Here is an 18363-nt window from a genome sequence, read left to right on the forward strand (position 1 = left end):
GAGCCTTCATCAGCAGATGCCACCGGGGGCAAAACAGGCCTGCAGCATATGGATGTCTCCCCCACCTCCACAGTCCTTGGGGCAGGAGCAGGGCCAGAGCTAACCACAACACCCTCTATGAAAAATATGACTTTTTTCATACAGTAATTTATTTATTTATTTATTTATTCGATTTTTTATGCTGCCCTTCTCCTTAAACTCAGGGTGGCTTACAACATGTTAGCAATAGCACTTTTTAACACACTCAGCATATTGCCCCCACAATCCGGGTCCTCATTTTACCCACCTCGGAAGGATGGAAGGCTGAGTCAACCTTGAGCCGGTGATGAGATTTGAACTGCTGACCTTCAGATCTACAGTCAGCTTCAGTGGCCTGCAGTACAGCACTCTACCTGCTGCGCCACCCCGGCTCTTTTCCTTTTCCTTTTCTCTATTTTCAATTGTTTTTTTATCCTGCTCTTTCTCGTGCATTTATTCCAAAGACCCCCCCCCCCCCCCATTGCTTGTTTTACGTTCACAATTTCTCATCATCACCTATCACCCTGTATATTCCTCCTCTTGCCTCCCATATGTATGGATAGGCCTATACTTAAACCATGCGTTCAAGACCCCAAATTCTAATCCTGCCTTAGCCATGAAAGACTGCTGGGTGACTCAGTTGGTTGTCACTACCTGCAACCTATTTTATTCCCTGAAATTAAAAGAATTTGTAAAGAGGTATGAAGAATTGTTAAGTGGAAAACCCTTTTCTCTTTTCCAACATTCAGATTCACATTCTAATGCAATATATTCTCAACACACAGGGACAAGACCCACCAGCTCCACCTGTGGATTGAAGTTTCCTGGGAAAAAAACTCAACAAGTTTAATCTTCAGTGACCAAAAGACCATAGCATTCCTTATCATTGTACAGTAGGGTCCTGTTCTGTACATAGGACATACATTTTCTTTTTCTATTTCTTAAACAACATTTAAATGAATTAACTTAACGTGATGGGAAGTAACAGCATTTCATGGATGGGTGATGAACATATGTCCACTACAATATTTAAAGAAAAAAAAGTTAAATCTCTCTATTGATAATCAGTTGATCTTGTTCAGACTTTCTATTCCGATCTATTTAGAGATGTAAAATTACAGTAAATTCTTCTCCAATCTTTGTACACCCATTTTGAGGGGGAAATCCGCAAAAATGTCTAGAATGTCCATTTTCAAAAAGTTCATGTATTACAGCCTTCTCCAATCAGTGCCTTTCGCACATGCTGAATATTACGTCATATTCCTAGTTGGCAGTATCCAACAATCTAGATTAGAGGTTTACAATCTTGGCAACTTTATGAGGTGTTCCCCAGAATTGAGGTGTGGACTTCAATTCCTCAGAATGGCTGGCTGACCTCAGATTATGAAAGCGGATGTAAACTAGTTTTATCAACGAAACATTTTATTTAGGGGGAAGGAAGAGAAAGTAAGAGAGGAAGGAAGGAAAGAATGAAGGAAGATATTAACAAATAAAACCTGAATTAAAAAAAATTACACAGAAAACTAGTTCCACTCTTATACAACAATTTTCCTGAAAGAACCACAGCATAATGTTGTGGCCTCTTTCACTGCAATTGTTTAAAAGCTTCTGCAATCCAAAATAACTTCTGGATTGCATTTGATTAACACATTTTTTTTACATGTTATTCAAATGTTGATGGAACATTGACCCAACCAAAAACTTTGCATCATGAGGCCATAGCACAGAATTTGCCCAAACTCAAAATTTTTGAGTGGTCTGCCTGTTAGAAATAAGAAGCAAAATCAGCCTGTTAAGCTTCTATGAAGCTTGACCTGTTGATGTTACCCCTTTCCTAAAAATGATCAGTTTTGGCAATTTTTTTAACTCTCAGAATTCTGGTAGTTGAAGTCCACAGAGATAACTTCATGTCTTCTACGTTGTTACAAAAAGACTGCCCACTCTTGCAGCGCGGTAAATTAAATCGCTACTGCTACAACCTTAAGCTCCATTTTAAAAAACAAACATTGAATTATTCCATTCCAGGAAATTTCACTTGAAATTAAATTACTACATTCCTGGAATGTGTGGCCTGGGCTAAGATTTACTTGTGCAAGTAACTTTTATGGCCCTTTTCTAATATTTTTCCAACTCTATGAATTAGTGTTAAACCAAGGCTCAGAGAGAAATTTCATACTGAAAAACACTCTTCTTTTTATGAATGGAAATCGAACAAGAGTATCCGCCAATTGCCAACAGTTCGCCTATTTAACCCCCCCACCCCACCAAATATTTAGGTTTGCTTGAGCGATTGCCATTTTTAAAATTAAATGTTCTGTGTTACCAATCATTTCAGCTACTTAAAGTCTCTCCCTAAAATACAGGAAGCAAACATTTAACCCCTATTTGCAAGCGTACTTGTAGGATTTATTTATTTATTTTGCAAATGCCTTCTACAAATAGGTTATTTCCCATGATTAAAAGTTATCACCTGCATCATGAAGCAACAGAATTGGTTACAAAAATCCCCCGAGTTCAAAATCACAGTTCTATCTGCAGTCTTAACTTGGTTCAAACTGTGATTCTGTTCACTACAGAATGTGAGATGTAAAATGGCTTGAAGGCTGATACTACCATTGTTTGGCTTCTTCAAACTAGCCCTTTGGCGAGATAATGTGCCCAGCAGCCAAGGAAAATGAAGCCTTGTGGAAATTTATCTTCTTGTACATTAAGGTAGTCTTCCCACTGTATTTTTAAAAAAATCCTTAAATTACTATCAAGGACAATGCAAGGTGAATACACGTCCAGTGTAAACTTATGCAATCGTTCTGTATTTTTAAAAATTGCAGAACCGTCATGCAGCCACATCCCAAGTTTAGTCTGTTGATCCGCTCAGTGAGAGCTACTGCCAAGTAAGCATGCCTAACAACATTGCATCTTTAATGCTGCGAGGAATCCTGCCGGTTTTTCTCAACCGCTTTCAAAAAACACACCAAAATTTTTCTCCAACTCGCCAACTTCATTTTGACAAGCCTATGGTGTGTTTTTTAAAAAAAAATTATTGGGCCTTAAGATTTCAAAACGAAACAGCAAAAAAGAAGAGTCATCCAGCTGTACCATTAGATAAGCCTTAACATTTCAATGTCTTTTGTTGGATCCAAATAGTTTAGTAAGGTGGACCGGAACCTGAGCATTAGCCCCAGAAATTCACTGGTGACTTTGGAGTCAACCTATTCCAGCAAGGTGGTGGCTGTGAAACAAACTGAAAGGTAGATTTCTGTGGGTTACCTTTAATCCTTAGAGGAGAGCCACAAGATCAATGTGACAAATATAATAAGGTCATTGGACATCACTTTTCCATTCCATTTCATTCAACCACCACCCTGGCAAAAATATTGGTAGGGAAACTTGACGAAGGCAGTGAGTTGTTGAGAAACCTATTGCTTGCAAGATGGGAGGTGCAAGTTATAGGCAGGTAGAATTTGCTATTCAAGTTACTTTTGAATGTCCCTGAATCTGAAATCCAATTCTTACTGGATTTGAAGGATGGAAAATGTATTTCAACCAATACTGTAACTAAACCTAATTCATTAACTTGTGCAAGGATTAAGGACATACACTTTAAAATTTTCTGTTTTTTTCACATCTCAGCAAGCTTAGGCAACAGATCCACCCATTGATAGTTGCATTTGGTCAATTTATTTCAAGGAATGAATCTACCGTTTGTATTAATACCAATATGGGAACAACTTAGTTATCTGTCCCAACATTTGTTCATAAAATGCTGTTTTTAGATCCATTCTTTTGCCAGGGAAAACATGAAAGGATTATTGGGAATTGTTTTAAGAATTTTAGCAGTGTGCTTGGAGAATTTCACGATCCCTCCTAAAATGGAACCTTTCTGTATTTCAATTTTTTTTTAAAAAAAAATAAATGGTGGTTTTGTTGCCTTTCAGGCAAGTCTGTTCGTATTTATCGGCCTCGTGAAATTCTCCTTTATAAAGTTGGTAGAACAGCTCTAAAAATGTGATGCAGTTATAATTCTTGGGGCTGAATGACAGTGGTCTAGTTTTATTTTGTTCTCAAGAATTTGTTGATATAAACAATTGGACGGAAGAAGCAAAATGTGAATTAATGCACAGCTTGTTCATTAGCAACTATTGGCCAATTAGATGCTCCCACTCCTGCCTCTGTATAAAACTGGGAGAAATTGAAACTCTCAGAAGGAAACTCGAGTGTCGTTTTATGGAGCCAGACCATGAAACAAAGCCATAGAAATTATCTGCTTTGGGTTAAAAGTTCACTACTGGACAAACTAAATTTTCAGCCCATAGATCGGTTTTTATTAATTTTTTTTTTCTACCTTAAAGTGAACAAGCTTGACATAAAATAGAAGACTACGACTTGTTTTCAAGACTTTAGAAAGCTGATTTATGGGATGATGGGTTAGCAGAATTTGGAAATCACTCTTGAAATTCTTTTTTTGACATTGCAGCTTTTATATAACCCCAACCTCTGTTACCAATCAAACTGAGAAAAAAACCCCTAAACATAGTTTTTCTACTTAGTGAATTTCTACAGCATTTAATGTTTAAAGTTTTAAGTGTCGGAATCGCCATTTCACATTCACATATAAACTGCAACAGCTCTTTCTGCCTTAGTTTAGATATAATTCTCGCGCACAAAAAAGATTGATAATACTGTGATGGATTTTAGTGCTTTAAATTGTCTGAATTATGCCAAACACAAATATCTGTGCCATGTTATAATCCTTTACTACAAGATTTGCTGTGAAATAAAGGGCTTGTTCTATGCACTTTTTTTTTTAAAAAAAAATATCTCTACAAATAGAACCACTAATAAACTTCTCAAAATCTGGATGTTGTTATTTCTCAGTCATTTTGCCTTGGTGTGGGGGAAGATGGGTCTCCTTTGCTAATGCTTCACTCCAAAATAATATGTGCTATTTTGACATATACTGTACCATTTCCTGAGCCCTTGTGGATTTCTCAAAATAGCACACACACACACACATATATATATATATACACACAGGTGCATAGTTCCCTGTAAGCTGAGCAGTGAGCAATCGCTCACTTAAAAATCATCATCAACTCAGAATTTTCCAAACCTGCCCAGAAGCCAAGAGGGAAAGAGTAAGAGGGAAGGAGAGAGAGAGGAAGAGAGGAAGAGAGAGAAACAGATAGAAAAAAGAGAGGAAGGAAAAGAGAAAGAAAAAGAATGGGAGTAAGGAAGAGAGAAAGAAAATCAAAATCTAGTTTGAAACTAGCTCAACTATTTAAGTGGCATTTTGATATTGATAGAGTTGCCCTATTATGAGCTCACTGTTATAGACACACAGTACAGTACTGTATTTTATTTTGAAATTCTCTGAGGCAAAACAGGGTGGGTTTTTTATTTGTTTGTTTGTTTGTTTGTTTGTTTATTTATTATTTCTGTGCCGCCCAGTCCCTAAGGCACTGCCACTCAGACACTATACTTTTCCGCCCCCCCCCCCAAAAAAAATTAGAGGGAACACTGCACAGGTGCGTTGTGATCGGTGGACGCACATACAAGACTGCATTTTAAATTGTGCATTTTCCTCGTATTCTGAAATTGTAATTAAAAGTGTCCTGCACTTTCCTACAGGGAGGAATGTCAAACTTATTTACATATCTGGGGGAGAAAAGGCAGGATAAAATATTTCCCTTAAAAGAGAAATTAAAAAACTTAAGGGAGACAGAAATTCAGAGCCCTTGCCCCCAAGCAGATACTAAGCTGGTGCAGCATTTAAAAATGCAGATTTGGTAATCCCTGTAGCAAAGTCTGATTATCCCTCATCAAAGAGCCAACATGGGGCAAAGCCATTAAGCCATAATTGGAATTATTGCCCTTTGAACTTCAATCAAACTTAGCTCAGACAAACACCTAGGATTTTCACTTTGCCTATAGAGCTAGCCGTGACCCCTACATGACCCCATGGGAGTCTGACAACAGCCAATAGAAGACAGGTTCTTGCACAGGAACAGGAAGCTCAAGTGCAAAGCCAAATAAAAAGTACAGTGGCACCTCTACTTACGAACTTAATTTGTTCCATGACCAGGTTCTTAAGTAGAAAAGTTTGTAAGAAGAAGCCATTTTCCCCATAGGAATCAATGTAAAAGCAAATAATGCATGCGATTGGGGAAACCACAGGGAGGGTGGAGGCCTGTTTCCTCCAAGGAGATTCCTAGAGAGGCCCCACAGAGGCTTCTCCCTGCCTTTTCTGGTTATAGTTTCGGAGACTTGGGTTTGTAAGTGAAAAATGGTTCTTGAGAAGAGGCAAAAAATCTTGAACACCCGGTTCTTATCTAGAAAAGTTCATAAGTAGAGGTACCACTGTATATAAATACCCCCCCCCAACTCCATATGGTTAGCTGCCTAGAATCACACGTGCTTCATCAATAAATGGACCCTCTGCTACACATTATGGAAGAGAGAAATCTTCCATAATGTCACATTTATTTATTTATCTATTTATTTATTTATTTAATTCGATTTTTATGCCGCCCTTCTTAGACTCAGGGTGGCTTACAACATGTTAGCAATAGCACTTTTTAACAGAGCCAGCATATTGCCCCCACAATCCGGGTCCTCATTTTACCCACCTCGGAAGGATGGAAGGCTGAGTCAACCTTGAGCCGGTGATGAGATTTGAACCGCTGACCTTCAGATCTACAGTCAGCTTCAGTGGCCTGCAGTACAGCACTCTACCTGCTGCGCCACCCCTGCTCTTATTTCCTGCAAAGGTCACATTTCCTTCCCTGCACACCATTTATATCATTCCTATATCGTTCATGTCGTCTCATTCACGTAATTTCCTTGCCAGCTTATACATGCTTGAAAAGTTTTGCGTTAAGACAACCTTTGCAGTGCCTTTGAATTAGCCATGGTTTATGGAATGAACTTCGTTTTACGCCTCTTGCTTGGGGTTCGCCTGCTATCTGCAGCTGCTCTGGAGAGGAACGGCCAGCAGGCCTCTTCAGCTGTTGAAGCCTCTGCAACAGGTTTACTACAGGTTTCCTCTGCAACAGGTTTGCCTAAAATGAAATTTCTCCTCCAATGCAAACTTATGGACCTTGGGCGGAGGAAGGGTGGCAGCTGTAGGGAGAAGCCAGGCCTTAGAAAAGGATCATTAAGCCGGGTGGTGGAAACCCGGGCTGTCCCTAGGGTGGTCTAGACCAGTGTTTCCCAACCTTGGCAACTTGAAGATATTTGGACTTCAACTCCCAGAATTCCCCAGCCAGCATTCTATTTGTTCTATTCTGCATTCTTTCCTTGTCTGTCCACCTTCCCTCCATTTTGTTGCTCCTAACACCTTTCCCCTTCCTCTTCTCTCTCTTTTTCCTCCCTTCATTTTTCTCCTTTCTTCTATCATGCCCTCCTTCCTTCCCTCCCATCCTGCCTTTCCTTTTTCCCTCGTCCAGTCTCCTTTTCTTCCTCCTTCTGCATTCTTCCTTGTCTGTCCACCCTTCCTCCCTTTTGTTTCTCCTAACACCTTTCTCTTTCCTCTTCTCTCCCTCTTTTCCTCCCTTCATTTCTCTCCTTTCCCTCTCTTCCTCCTTCTCTTTTCTTCTTCCTCTCCCCATTTTCCCCTTCCTTCCCTCCCTCCTCCATTCTCCTTTTCTTCCTCCTCCTTCTCTTTTGCTCCTTTTTTCTTCCTCCATCTTCTCTCCCTCCTTTTCCTTCTTTTCTTCTTTCTCTATTTCCCCCTCCCTCCCTTGCCCATTCTCATTTTCTTCCCCTTCTGTATCCTTCCTTGACCATCCCCCCTCCCTTTTCTCCCTCTTTCTTTCCTTCCTCTCTCTTTTTCTACCCGCTTCTTCCTTCTTTCCTCTTGAAACTGTTTCCTCAGTTTCTCGGGCTTTCTTTGCTCCCTCCTTCTCTTTCCTTCCTTTCCTCTCTCCCTTTTCCCTTCCTTCCTTCCTTTCCTTTCTTTCTTTACTTCCCTTCTCTTTTTTCTTTTTCTGTTCTTTTCTTTTGCTTTTGTCTTCCTTTTTCTTTCTTTTCTTCCCTCTCCCTATCTTCCTTTCCTTTCTTTACTTCCTTCTCCTTTTCTTTCTTTTTCTGTTCTTTTCTTTCTCTTCCGTCTTCCTTTTTCTTTCTTTTCTTCCCTTCCCCTTCCTTCCTTCCCTTTCTTTACTTCTCTTTCTTTCTTTCTCTCTTTCCCTTTCTCCTTCTGTTCCCTCCCCCCTTACTTCGTCCCCATTCCTCCCTTCCCTTCCCCCCTTATTTCTTTTCTCCCTTCCCTCCCTCTATTCCTTCTTTCCTTCCCGCGGCCAGCGGCGGCGCTGGGCATCCTCCGGCGGAAGAGGAGGCGGCGATGGGCGGCCGGGCGGCCAACGCAGGGATGGGCTCCCTCTCCACCCACCCCTCGGCCTTCCCCGCCCGCTTCCAGGCCCAACCCGTCTCCGGCGTCGCAATTCGCCCTGGGCCGGCCTCCGATCCTGAAGAGGGGCGGGCAGGCCCAAACCAGCGCCGGCTCCTCCCGCCCGACGAAGGCGCCTCTTTAAAGCCTGGAAGCGCTGCGGGACGGCCCCACTCGGCCTCCCGCCCGCCCGCCGCCTCGCCTCCGCCGGCCCGCCTCAGTCGCCCCTCAGGTAGTGGGAGTAGGGGGGAGGGCGGCTGGCTCTTGGGGTGGGGTGGCGGGGAAGAAGGGGGGAGGCCCTTTCCCCCTTTCTCTCCATCTCTCTTTCTCTCTCTCTATTCGCTTCTTCCTTCCTTTCTCTTTAAAACGTCCTTTTTCCTCAGTTTCTCTCAATGATGTGGGTCTTTCTCTCTCTCTTTCTCTACCCGCTTTTTCATTCCTTCCTCGTTAAAACTGCCTATTTCCTCAGTTTCTCTCAATGCGGTGAGTCTTTCTTTCTTTCTTTCTTTCTTTCTTTCTTTCATCTCTCTCTTTCTCTCTCTTTCTCCCCCTTCCTTCCTTCCCGTTTAAAACCTATTTCCCCAGTTTCTCTGAAATGAGGTGGGTCTTTCTTTCTTTCTTTCTTTCTTTTTCTTTCCCTCCTTTCTTTCATTCTTTCTTTCCTTTTCTTCTTTCCCTCCTTTCACTCATTCTTTTTCTTTCCCTTCTTTCTTTTTTCTTTCCTTTTCTTTCCCTCCTTTCCTTCTTTCATTCATTCATTCCTTTTCTTTCCTTCCTTCCTTCTTTCCTTCCTTCCTTTCTTTTTCTTTTTCTTTCTCCCTTTTCTTTCATTCATTTCTCTCTCTCTCCCTCTTCCTTTCTTCCTCTTTAAAATATCCCTTTTCCTCAGTTTCTCTGGCTGAGGTGGGTCTTTCCTCTCTTTCGTTCTCCTCACCCCCCTTATTTCCTTTCATTTTAAAACCTCCGAATGAGATGGGCCTCCCTCCCTCCTCAACCTCTTTTCCTGCGATGTGGGGCAAGAGGCTGCAAGAAACCACACAGAAGGGATGCTTTTCTCTCCCACGCTTCCCTCCATCCCCCCTGGATTGGCCCTTTATTTGGGGAGCTTTTTTTGTGTCTCCCAGCCAGTGATGGAAATGTGGAGGGGAATTTATAAAAAGGGGGTTTCCCTTAATAAGACCTAATGGATGAGCCAATTTATTCTGCATTATTCAATCTATTTAATCTGGAATAATTAATTTCCCTGGCTAATTGTAGAGTTCAGAAAGACTTCTGGCATGCAGTTCTTCCTTTCCAGAGTCTTATTTTTTACCGTCATCTATTATAATGTCCAAAAGTTTTATTTTAAAGTCCTCTATGTATATCGTCTTCATTCATTTTCAGCACTGCATTACTCTTTTACCGTATTATCTGTCGTATCATTGCATCAGTAACTACAGCGTTGCTACCGCTAGTTTCTATCCTGGTTTTTCTTTTCAGGGCAGCTCAGGTAATTTTTAAAAAAATTCTTGGAACAAGTCCTGTGGGATTGGACGAGTCGATCTTAAGGATCTTATTTATTTCCATGTATTTAGGATGGTATTTTCAAGCAAATTGTGTAGGTCTGAATCCATTGCACAATTGGGATTTAAGCTGGTTTGTAGTTTGTTACTAACGTTCTATAACTTGCATAAAAATATTCTTATAGATGTAATTTTATATACATCTCAACATAAGTGAAGTACTGTATAAAGGAGAGCAATCTTAACTTTTCCTCTATTTCAACTGCATTGGAAAAAATAGGGCTAATATTATACAGATTAGAAACACAATATTAGGGTTATATTAAACACAATATTATAAATGTTATATATATATATGTGTGTGTGTGTGTTGTGTGCGTGACAAACATGACAGACACACACACACATATAACATAAGATAAATTTATATTTGTACATTTATAAGATAAAATTTATATTATATTTATATTATTAATATAAAAGGAATTCTGAGAAATCACCCTAATGTGTTTCTAATCCCTACAATATTAACCCTATTTTTCCCCCCATGCAGTTGAAATAGATGAAAAGTTAAGATTGATCTCCATTATACGGTACTTCACTTATGTTGAAATAAAGCTTGCTTTTGGGAATTGCTGGACTGCAATGAAATGCATAACTGAATGCCAAAGAAGATTTTTTTTCCTTAAGCCAGATGTCTAATTCCAGCGCAATGAATATCTATCCATTTGGGGGAAAGATCAAAAGCAACGTGAGAAAATATTATTTTACTGAAAGAATAGTAGATCCTTGGAACAAACTTCCAGCAGACGTGGTTGGTAAATCCACAGTAACTGAATTTAAACATGCCTGGGATAAACATATCCATCCTAAGATAAAATACAGAAAGTAATATAAGGGCAGACTAGATGGACCATGAGGTCTTTTTCTGCCGTCAGTCTTCTATGTTTCTATGTTTATTGACCAAGAGTTATTGAGATCACTTAAAATCAAGATTTATCATTCAATTGTCGACCTGCTATGCTTTATTTCAAAAAGTTATAAAGGAAGACATTTATATTCCTGCTTTAATAGGAGATTTTGCTTCATTTCTTACCATATTGGGTACGTTTCTGCATCATATTTGCAGAATAGAAGACAACCTATAAAGTGGGGGTCCCCAAACTTGCCAACTTTAAGACTCTGGACTTCAACTCTCAGAATTTTGGGAGTTGAAGTCCACAAGTCTTAAAGTTGCCAATTTTGAAGATCTCTGTTAAGGCAAGCCATGTCCTTGTGGCCTTTTTTCCTTCCTATCTCCCAAAAATATAAGGACTTGTCCTTTCTTTCCTGAAAGTGCTGCTTTCCAGATGTTAAAATGTCTATTGGTCTTTGCTATGGTAAAGCAAAGACCAATAGACTTTGCTTTACCATAGGCAAAAGTTGCAACCCGTTAACCTCTGGAGAACATTTTTCTCCTTCCTTTGGTTTTTGAGGCAGTTTATGGGATGATTTGAACATTTTTAAACTCCTGCTGATCAGCATTATTAGATTATCTGTTGATTGCTGCAAAGAAATAAGTACTGTATTTCAGAGCTTCTGAGTTTTGATTGACAAATCCTGATTTCAATGCTGATTTCAATCCCAAATCCAGAACCATTTGATTGGGAAAGTACGTACCAGTACAGTGTTCCCTCGATTTTCGCGGGGGATGCGTTCGAATTTCCGCAAAGTAGAGATGCGGAAGTAAATACACTATTTTTGGCTATGAACAGTTATCACAAGCCTTCCCTTAACACTTTAAACCCCTAAATTACAATTTCCAATTCCCTTAGCAACCATTTAGATTATTACTCACCATGTTTATTTATTAAAGTTTATTTAAAAAAATATTTATTAAAGGTGGATGAAAGTTTGGTGATGACATATTACGTTATCGCGCGGGAAAAACCATGGTATAGGGGAAAAACACGCGAAGTATTTTTTTCATTAATATTTTTGAAAAACCGTGGTATAGACTTTTCGCGAAGTTCGAACCCACGAAAATTGAGGGAACACTGTATATAGAATATAAAATGCTGGATTAGGTCAGCTTTGGCCATTCTAAGAAGTGGCTAAACAGCAGACAATAAAAGCTGTGTGACTTAATTTGGTCGAAAGGAAGTACTGTAATGTGATCTTCAAATCAGTTAAATTGATGGGATTACTGGGGTGTAAATCCAGTGTGATCCACAGAAATCCTTTCTGAGTGGAGTTGAGACTAGAAATTGTGGAGTGAAAAGGCAGCAAAAGATTACTAAAGGGTGGAGGCCAAAACATGAACAACAGCAGCAGGAATTGTATATTCCTAGTCTAGTGAAAAAAAGGACTAGGGGAGACATGATAGCAGTTTCCTAATATTTCAGGGGCTGCCACAAAGAGGAGGGGGTCCACCTCTTCTCCAATGCTCCTGAAAGCAGGAGAAGCAGCAATGGATGGAAACTAATCAAGAAGAGAAGCAACCAAAGGAGAAATTTCCTAACAATTAATCAGTGGAACTACTTGCCTCCAGAAGTTGTGGGTTAGCAAAATCTGAGTCGTTCCACTATGTCTGTTCCAGCGTGCGTGTGAGCTGATTTTTGGCCTTCAGGAGGTTGGGGGATGCCATTTTCACCCTCCCCAGGTTTCAGGAAAGCCTCCAAATCCTGTGGAGGGCGAAAAACGGGCCCAATGGGCCTACCGGAAGTTAGGTCCATTGGGCTGTTTTTTGTCCTCCCCAGGCTTCAGGAAATCTGGTAGGCCCGTTGGGCATGTTTTTTGGCATTCATAGGCTTTGAAGGCTTTCTGAACCCTGGGGAGGGCGAAAGTAGCCCAACCAGCCTACTAGAAGTCCGGAGCCTTCAGTGCATGTGTGGTGGGACCGATTGTGCATGCATGCATGGGGTGAGGGCAGTGCATTATGCTTTTGGGCCAGTAGCGGGTTCCTACAGGTATGAATGAGGACATTGCACCAATAGTAAAACTGGAGTTGTCTGCGCAGCTTTGGGTCTCTGGCTCGCGCACGCATCCCAGTGATATTTTGCTTCTGCAGGCATGAGAGAGATTTCCCTGATTTTTTTGCTTCTGTGCATGCGCGGAAGCAAAAAAGTTTGCCGAAATTCTTTTGCGCATCCCCTCCCGACGTTTTGATTCTGTGCATGCTCAGGAAGCAAAATCTCACGAGAGGATATGCGTGCGAGAGAGATCTCAGCAGTCTTTGCTTCTGCATATGTGCGGAAGCAAAAAAAAATGCCTGAATCTCTCTCGTGCGTCCCCTCATGAGATTTTGCTTCTGTGCATGTGCAGGAAGTGAAATCTGATGAGAGATTTTGCCAGTCTTTGCTTCTGCGCATGCGCGGAAGCTTAAAAAAAAATCAAAAATCTATCTCGCGCATCCCTTCGCAAGATTTTGCTTTTGTCCATGCGCAAGAAGCAAAATCTCGCAAGAGGCTACGCGTGCGAGGGAGATTTTGGCAATCTTTTGCTCTTCCACATGCGCGGACGCAAAAAAATGGCCGAAATCTCTCGCGCATCCCCTCACGAGATTTTACTTCATGCGTGCCCACCCTTTTGGCACCCGCGCAAAAAAAGGTTTGCCATCATTGGTATAGGATCTCCTTTTTGAGCAGGGGTTAGACTAGAAGACCTCCAAGGTCCCTTCCAACTCCATTCCGCCACAGTAAATGAATCCTGCTTAAAATTTTGCCCAGGAGGGTGTTTAAATCTGATCCTGTCAGCCCTCCGTTTCACTTCCTTGAAGAAAACTGAGGAATGTTTGCCATTTGAAGGGATTAATCAGCTGCAAGAATGTCTAATCCACCAGGCCAAACCAGTGTTGAAATCCACACAGATTCCGTTGACCGAGGGTTCTTCAGTTGGGCAATCCCCCACTCCTCCCTTCTCAGACCGTTTCTTCCTTGTATTTTGCAAGAAAAAGGAGAGAAAAAAATAAGCTGGCTTGGGGGAAGGGAGGCGACTCCTTACTAACCGCTTTCCAATTCTGGGCTTGGTTTGCAAGAAACTTTTTCCTCAAAATGCTGCTGTCGGCGTTGCAAAAAACATCTGAAAAATAAATCAAGAGTCCAAACCTTTGCTTTCTTCCAAGTTCCAATTTATTGACAGAACGATGTTGGTTACAAATTGTAGTCAACCCGATACTAACTTTTCTTACAGTTCTCCATCCAGTTTAAGGTTTATTGATTGATTGATTGATTGATCACATTTATATGCTGCTCACTCCAAAACGAACTCTTGTCCCCACACCCACAAGTTCATCATACGGACCACTCCAGTTCTCTCAATGTCCACGATCCTCCCCTGTACTTCCGGCTGGTGCTAAACAAAGGATGACCTTGAATCTCTGGAAAGAATGTGTTGTGGCTCGTATCTTTCCCTCTCATACAACCACCCCTCCTCAATTCCCACAGTACTTTTCTATTTTTCAAGAAAGAGTGCAGAGAAGAGCAACAAAGATGATTAGGAGACTGGAGGCTAAAACATATGAAGAACGGTTGCAGGAACTGGGCATGGCTAGTTTAATGAAAAGGAGGACCAGGGGAGACATGATTTATTTATTTATTTATTTATTTATTTATTTATTTATTTATTTATTTATCAGATTTGTATGCCGCCCCTCTCCGCAGACTCGGGGCGGTTCACAGCAATAATGATACAATGTAACAAATCTAATATTTAATTAATTTATAAAACCCCAATTTAGAAACCAATCATACATACTAGCATACCATACATAAATTGTATAAGCCTAGGGGGAGGGAAAATGTCAATTCCCCCATGCCTGAAGACAGAGGTGGGTTTTAAGGAGCTTACGAAAGGCTAGGAGGGTGGGGGCAACTCTGATTTCTGGGGGGAGTTGGTTCCAAAGGGTCGGGGCCGCCACAGAGAAGGCTCTTCCCCTGGGTCCCGCCAAACGACATTGTTTAGTTGACGGGACCCGGAGAAGGCCAACTCTGTGGGACCTAACTGGTCGCTGGGATTCGTGCGGCAGATAGCAGTCTTCCAATATCTCAGAAGTTGCCACAAACGAGAGGGTGACAAATTTTCTCCTAGGCACCTGAGGGTAGAACAAGAAGCAATGGGTGGAAACTAAAGAAGGAGAGAAGCAACTTAGAACTAAGGAGAAATTTTCTGACAGTTAGAACAATTAGTCAGCGGAACAACTTGCCTCCAGAAGTTGTGAATGCTCCAACACTGGAAATTTTTAACAAGATGCTGGATAAGCATTTGTCTGAAGTAGTGTAGGGTTTCCTGCCTGAGCAGAGGGTTGGACTAGAAGACCTCCAAGGTCCCTTCCAACTCTGTTGTTGTTTTAATGGCAGACCCAAGTCTCTTAACTCAAAATAATGACTTCAGCCTGCTTCTTAACCAAGTCAACTTCATTTCTTTTTTCCTGACACATACATATACATGGTGAGAAAAACAAATCTTGCGCGTTTACCAGGTGGATGGCCTAGGGAACAAAGCTATTACAGAAGTTTGTGGTCTTGTTAGATATACGTTGAAACCTCCTCCCAGAAGAGAGCAACAGAAACAGACCGTAAAGTGGGTGTGGGGTCTCGGACAATGCTTTGAGTTCTAAGCACATAGCACTTATAAGTAGTCTTCTGAATAACGGGCTTTCTGTAGTGAGCTTTCTATAATCTCTACTGTCCACACCATTCTCTGTATGGACTTTCTATCTGAGGAACTGCTCTGTATAGGTATACATTCAAACTAGACTGTGATGTTTCTTTGTGATATACTGTACAGTGTTCCCTCGATTTTCGCGGGTTCGAACTTTGCGAAAAGTATATACCATGGTTCAAGGTTCGACAAACCCAGGCGCCTGGTCGCCAGTGGCGCCTAGAAAATGTTGTCTGGCGCCTAGAAGGGCGCTGCGGTGCCTCTGACCTCTCCGCTCCTGCCCGATGCCGCGGTTTCTGGCGCTCTCCTGCTGGGTCCCAAAGAAGGCAGGCAGGAAGGAGACCTCCATTCTTCGCGCCTTTTTCCCGCCTTCCTTCTTTGGGGCCCAGCAGGAGAGCGCCAGAAACCGCGGCATCGAGCAGGAACCGGGAGGTCGGAGGCACCGGCACGGCAGCGCCCGCCCAGCTGAAGGTTCCCTATCGTCATCGGCAAGTGTCCTTTGGTTGCCCGGCGGGAGGGCACTGGCGGTGGGAGCGGGGGGGGGGGCGCGGCTGCAGCGGCACAGGCAGTCGCGGGGAGATGGCGGGGGGAGGGGGGGCGGCTAAAGCGGCCCCGGGCACCGTTCCCTGTACGCTTTTCCAGGGGCGCGCAGGGAGCCGCGGCCACCCGCCCGCCTACCGGATTTCCCTCCGCGCGGCTGGGGAGGTGGATTCGCCGCCCCCGCCAGCCCGATCTCCCTCCAGTGGCTGGTGACGTAGTTCTACCGCCCTCGCCAGCCTGATCTCCCTCCGTGGGGGGGTGGGGGGCGACGAACCGACGACCGGGGGCTGTCCGTCCGTGTTGGGTGGTGCAGGGCAGGCACAGGCAGCCCCAGGGGAGAACAAGGGAGGGAGAGAAAGGAAAGAGAGAGTAAGGGAGGGAGAGAAAATTGAATGAAGGAGGGAGAGAAAGAAAGAGTAAGAAGCAGAAAGGATAGAGAAAAAGGAAGAGAAAGGGAGGGGGAAAAAGGAAAGAGGGAGGAAGGGGGGGAGAGAAAATTGAATGAAGGAGGGAGAGAAAGAAAGAGTAAGAAGTAGAAAGGATAGAGAAAAAGGAAGAGAAAGGGAGGGAGAGAAAGGAAAGAGAGAGAAAGGGAGAGAAAGGGAGGGAGAGAAAATTGAATGAAGGAGGGAGAGAAAGAAAGAGTAAGAAGTAGAAAGGATAGAGAAAAAGGAAGAGAAAGGGAGGGGGAGAAAGGAAAGAGGGAGGAAGGGGGAGAGAAAGAAGATATGAAGGAGGGAGAAAAAGAAAGAGAGATAGGAAGGAAAGAGGGAGAGAAAGGAATGAGAGAGAAAGGGAGGGAGAGAAAGGGAATGAAAGAGGGAGAAGGGGTGAGAGATAGAAAGGATAGACAGAAAGGGAGAGAAAGGAAAGAGAGAAAGGGAGGGAGAGGAAGGAAAGAGATGAGAGAGGAAGGAGGAGACAGAGGGGGTGAAAGCGATGTCAGGTGGAGACTCGGCAAAAAACCAAGTTTGCTTAAAAAAAATTCTGGCTCCTAAATTTTTTGGCTGGCTCCTAGATTCTGAACAACTTTGTCGACCCCTGCCATGGTTTTTCAAGAATATTAATTAAAAAATACTTCTTGGGTTTTTCCCCTATACCACGGTTTTTCCCACCCGATGACGTCATATGTCATTGCCAAACTTTCGTCTGCCTTTAATAAATATTTTTTTTAATAAACTTTAATAAATAAACATGGTGAGTAATAATCTGAATGGTTGCTAAGGGAATGGGAAATTGCAATTTAGGAGTTTAAAGTGTTAAGGGAAGGCTTGTGATACTGTTCATAGCCAAAAATAGTGTATTTACTTCTGCATCTCTACTTTGAGGAAATTCGTCTTTCGCGGGCGGTCTTGGAACGCATCCCCCGCGAAAAGCGAGGGAACACTGTATATGTGTATGTGGGTGTATGTGCAATGATAATCTTTTGAGAGTTGAATGCAACAAGATTTCATTTTAAAGTATGCGTGACAATACGGTTTTTATTCTATTTTAAAATTCTATTCTAATTGACGCCGCCCTAATTTATTTCCTAATTCTCACCAGATCAGTCATGTTTGAAATTAAGAAAATATGCTGCATCGGTGCTGGATATGTTGGTGGACCAACATGCAGCGTTATTGCTCACATGTGCCCCAAAATTAAAGTCACCGTGGTTGATGTTAACGAAGCTCGGATTGGGGCCTGGAATTCTGACATCCTTCCGATTTATGAGGTATAGAGGCTCAGTAATATTTTCCATCCTTACTTTTTTGTTCCGTCTGTTTTTATGCCGTATTTCACGTGCCTGGATTTCTGCAATCCTTATGAAAGCCGTTCTTGTTGTTAATCATTTTTACGTTCTGTTCCAGAGTGACTAACTCTTCTGCCCCAGCTAAGAACGTAGCAAACACACTGTTTGTTCGAACTTATTTTGATCAATAAATGACTACTAATAACTGTCTAAGTCCAGGGTGGGCAATTAATTTTGCCATAGGGCTGCATGAGAAATTGGGATGGTTTTAGAGAGCCGCACTTATTTATTTATTTATTTATTCATTCATTCATTCATTCATTCATTCATTCATTCATTCATTCATTCAATTTTTATGCCGCCCTTCTCCTTAGACTCAGGGCGGCTTACAACATGTTAGCAATAGCACTTTTTTTTAACAGAGCTAGGCTATTGCCCCCACAATCTGGGTCCTCATTTTACCCACCTCGGAAGGATGGAAGGCTGACATCACCTTGAGCCGGTGATGAGATTTGAACCGCTGACCTTCAGATCTACAAGTCAGC

The 18363-nt window shown here is 42.2% G+C and overlaps 2 protein-coding genes across 6 annotated transcripts in view; both read left to right on the forward strand.

The window, feature by feature from the left end:
• The window catches only part of SMIM14 (small integral membrane protein 14), a 52038-nt gene extending 47163 nt beyond the window's left edge, over positions 1 to 4875 (forward strand). For all 5 annotated transcript variants that reach the window (XM_070757108.1, XM_070757109.1, XM_070757112.1 and 2 more), the window contains one exon: positions 804 to 4875. In XM_070757108.1, coding sequence (XP_070613209.1) covers positions 804 to 836 — 33 coding nt within the window. In that variant the 3' untranslated portion in view covers positions 837 to 4875. The remainder of the gene's footprint in view (positions 1 to 803) is intronic.
• A 3712-nt stretch (positions 4876 to 8587) lies between these two features.
• UGDH (UDP-glucose 6-dehydrogenase) overlaps positions 8588 to 18363 on the forward strand; it is a 33647-nt gene continuing 23871 nt past the window's right edge. The window contains 2 exon segments of the mRNA XM_070757085.1: positions 8588 to 8636; positions 17632 to 17800. Of these exon segments, the coding sequence (XP_070613186.1) occupies positions 17639 to 17800 (162 nt within the window). The 5' untranslated portion in view covers positions 8588 to 8636; positions 17632 to 17638.

The sequence above is a fragment of the Erythrolamprus reginae genome, chromosome 7, assembly GCF_031021105.1.
Source record: "Erythrolamprus reginae isolate rEryReg1 chromosome 7, rEryReg1.hap1, whole genome shotgun sequence".
In the NCBI taxonomy this organism is placed as follows: Eukaryota; Metazoa; Chordata; class Lepidosauria; order Squamata; family Dipsadidae; genus Erythrolamprus; species Erythrolamprus reginae.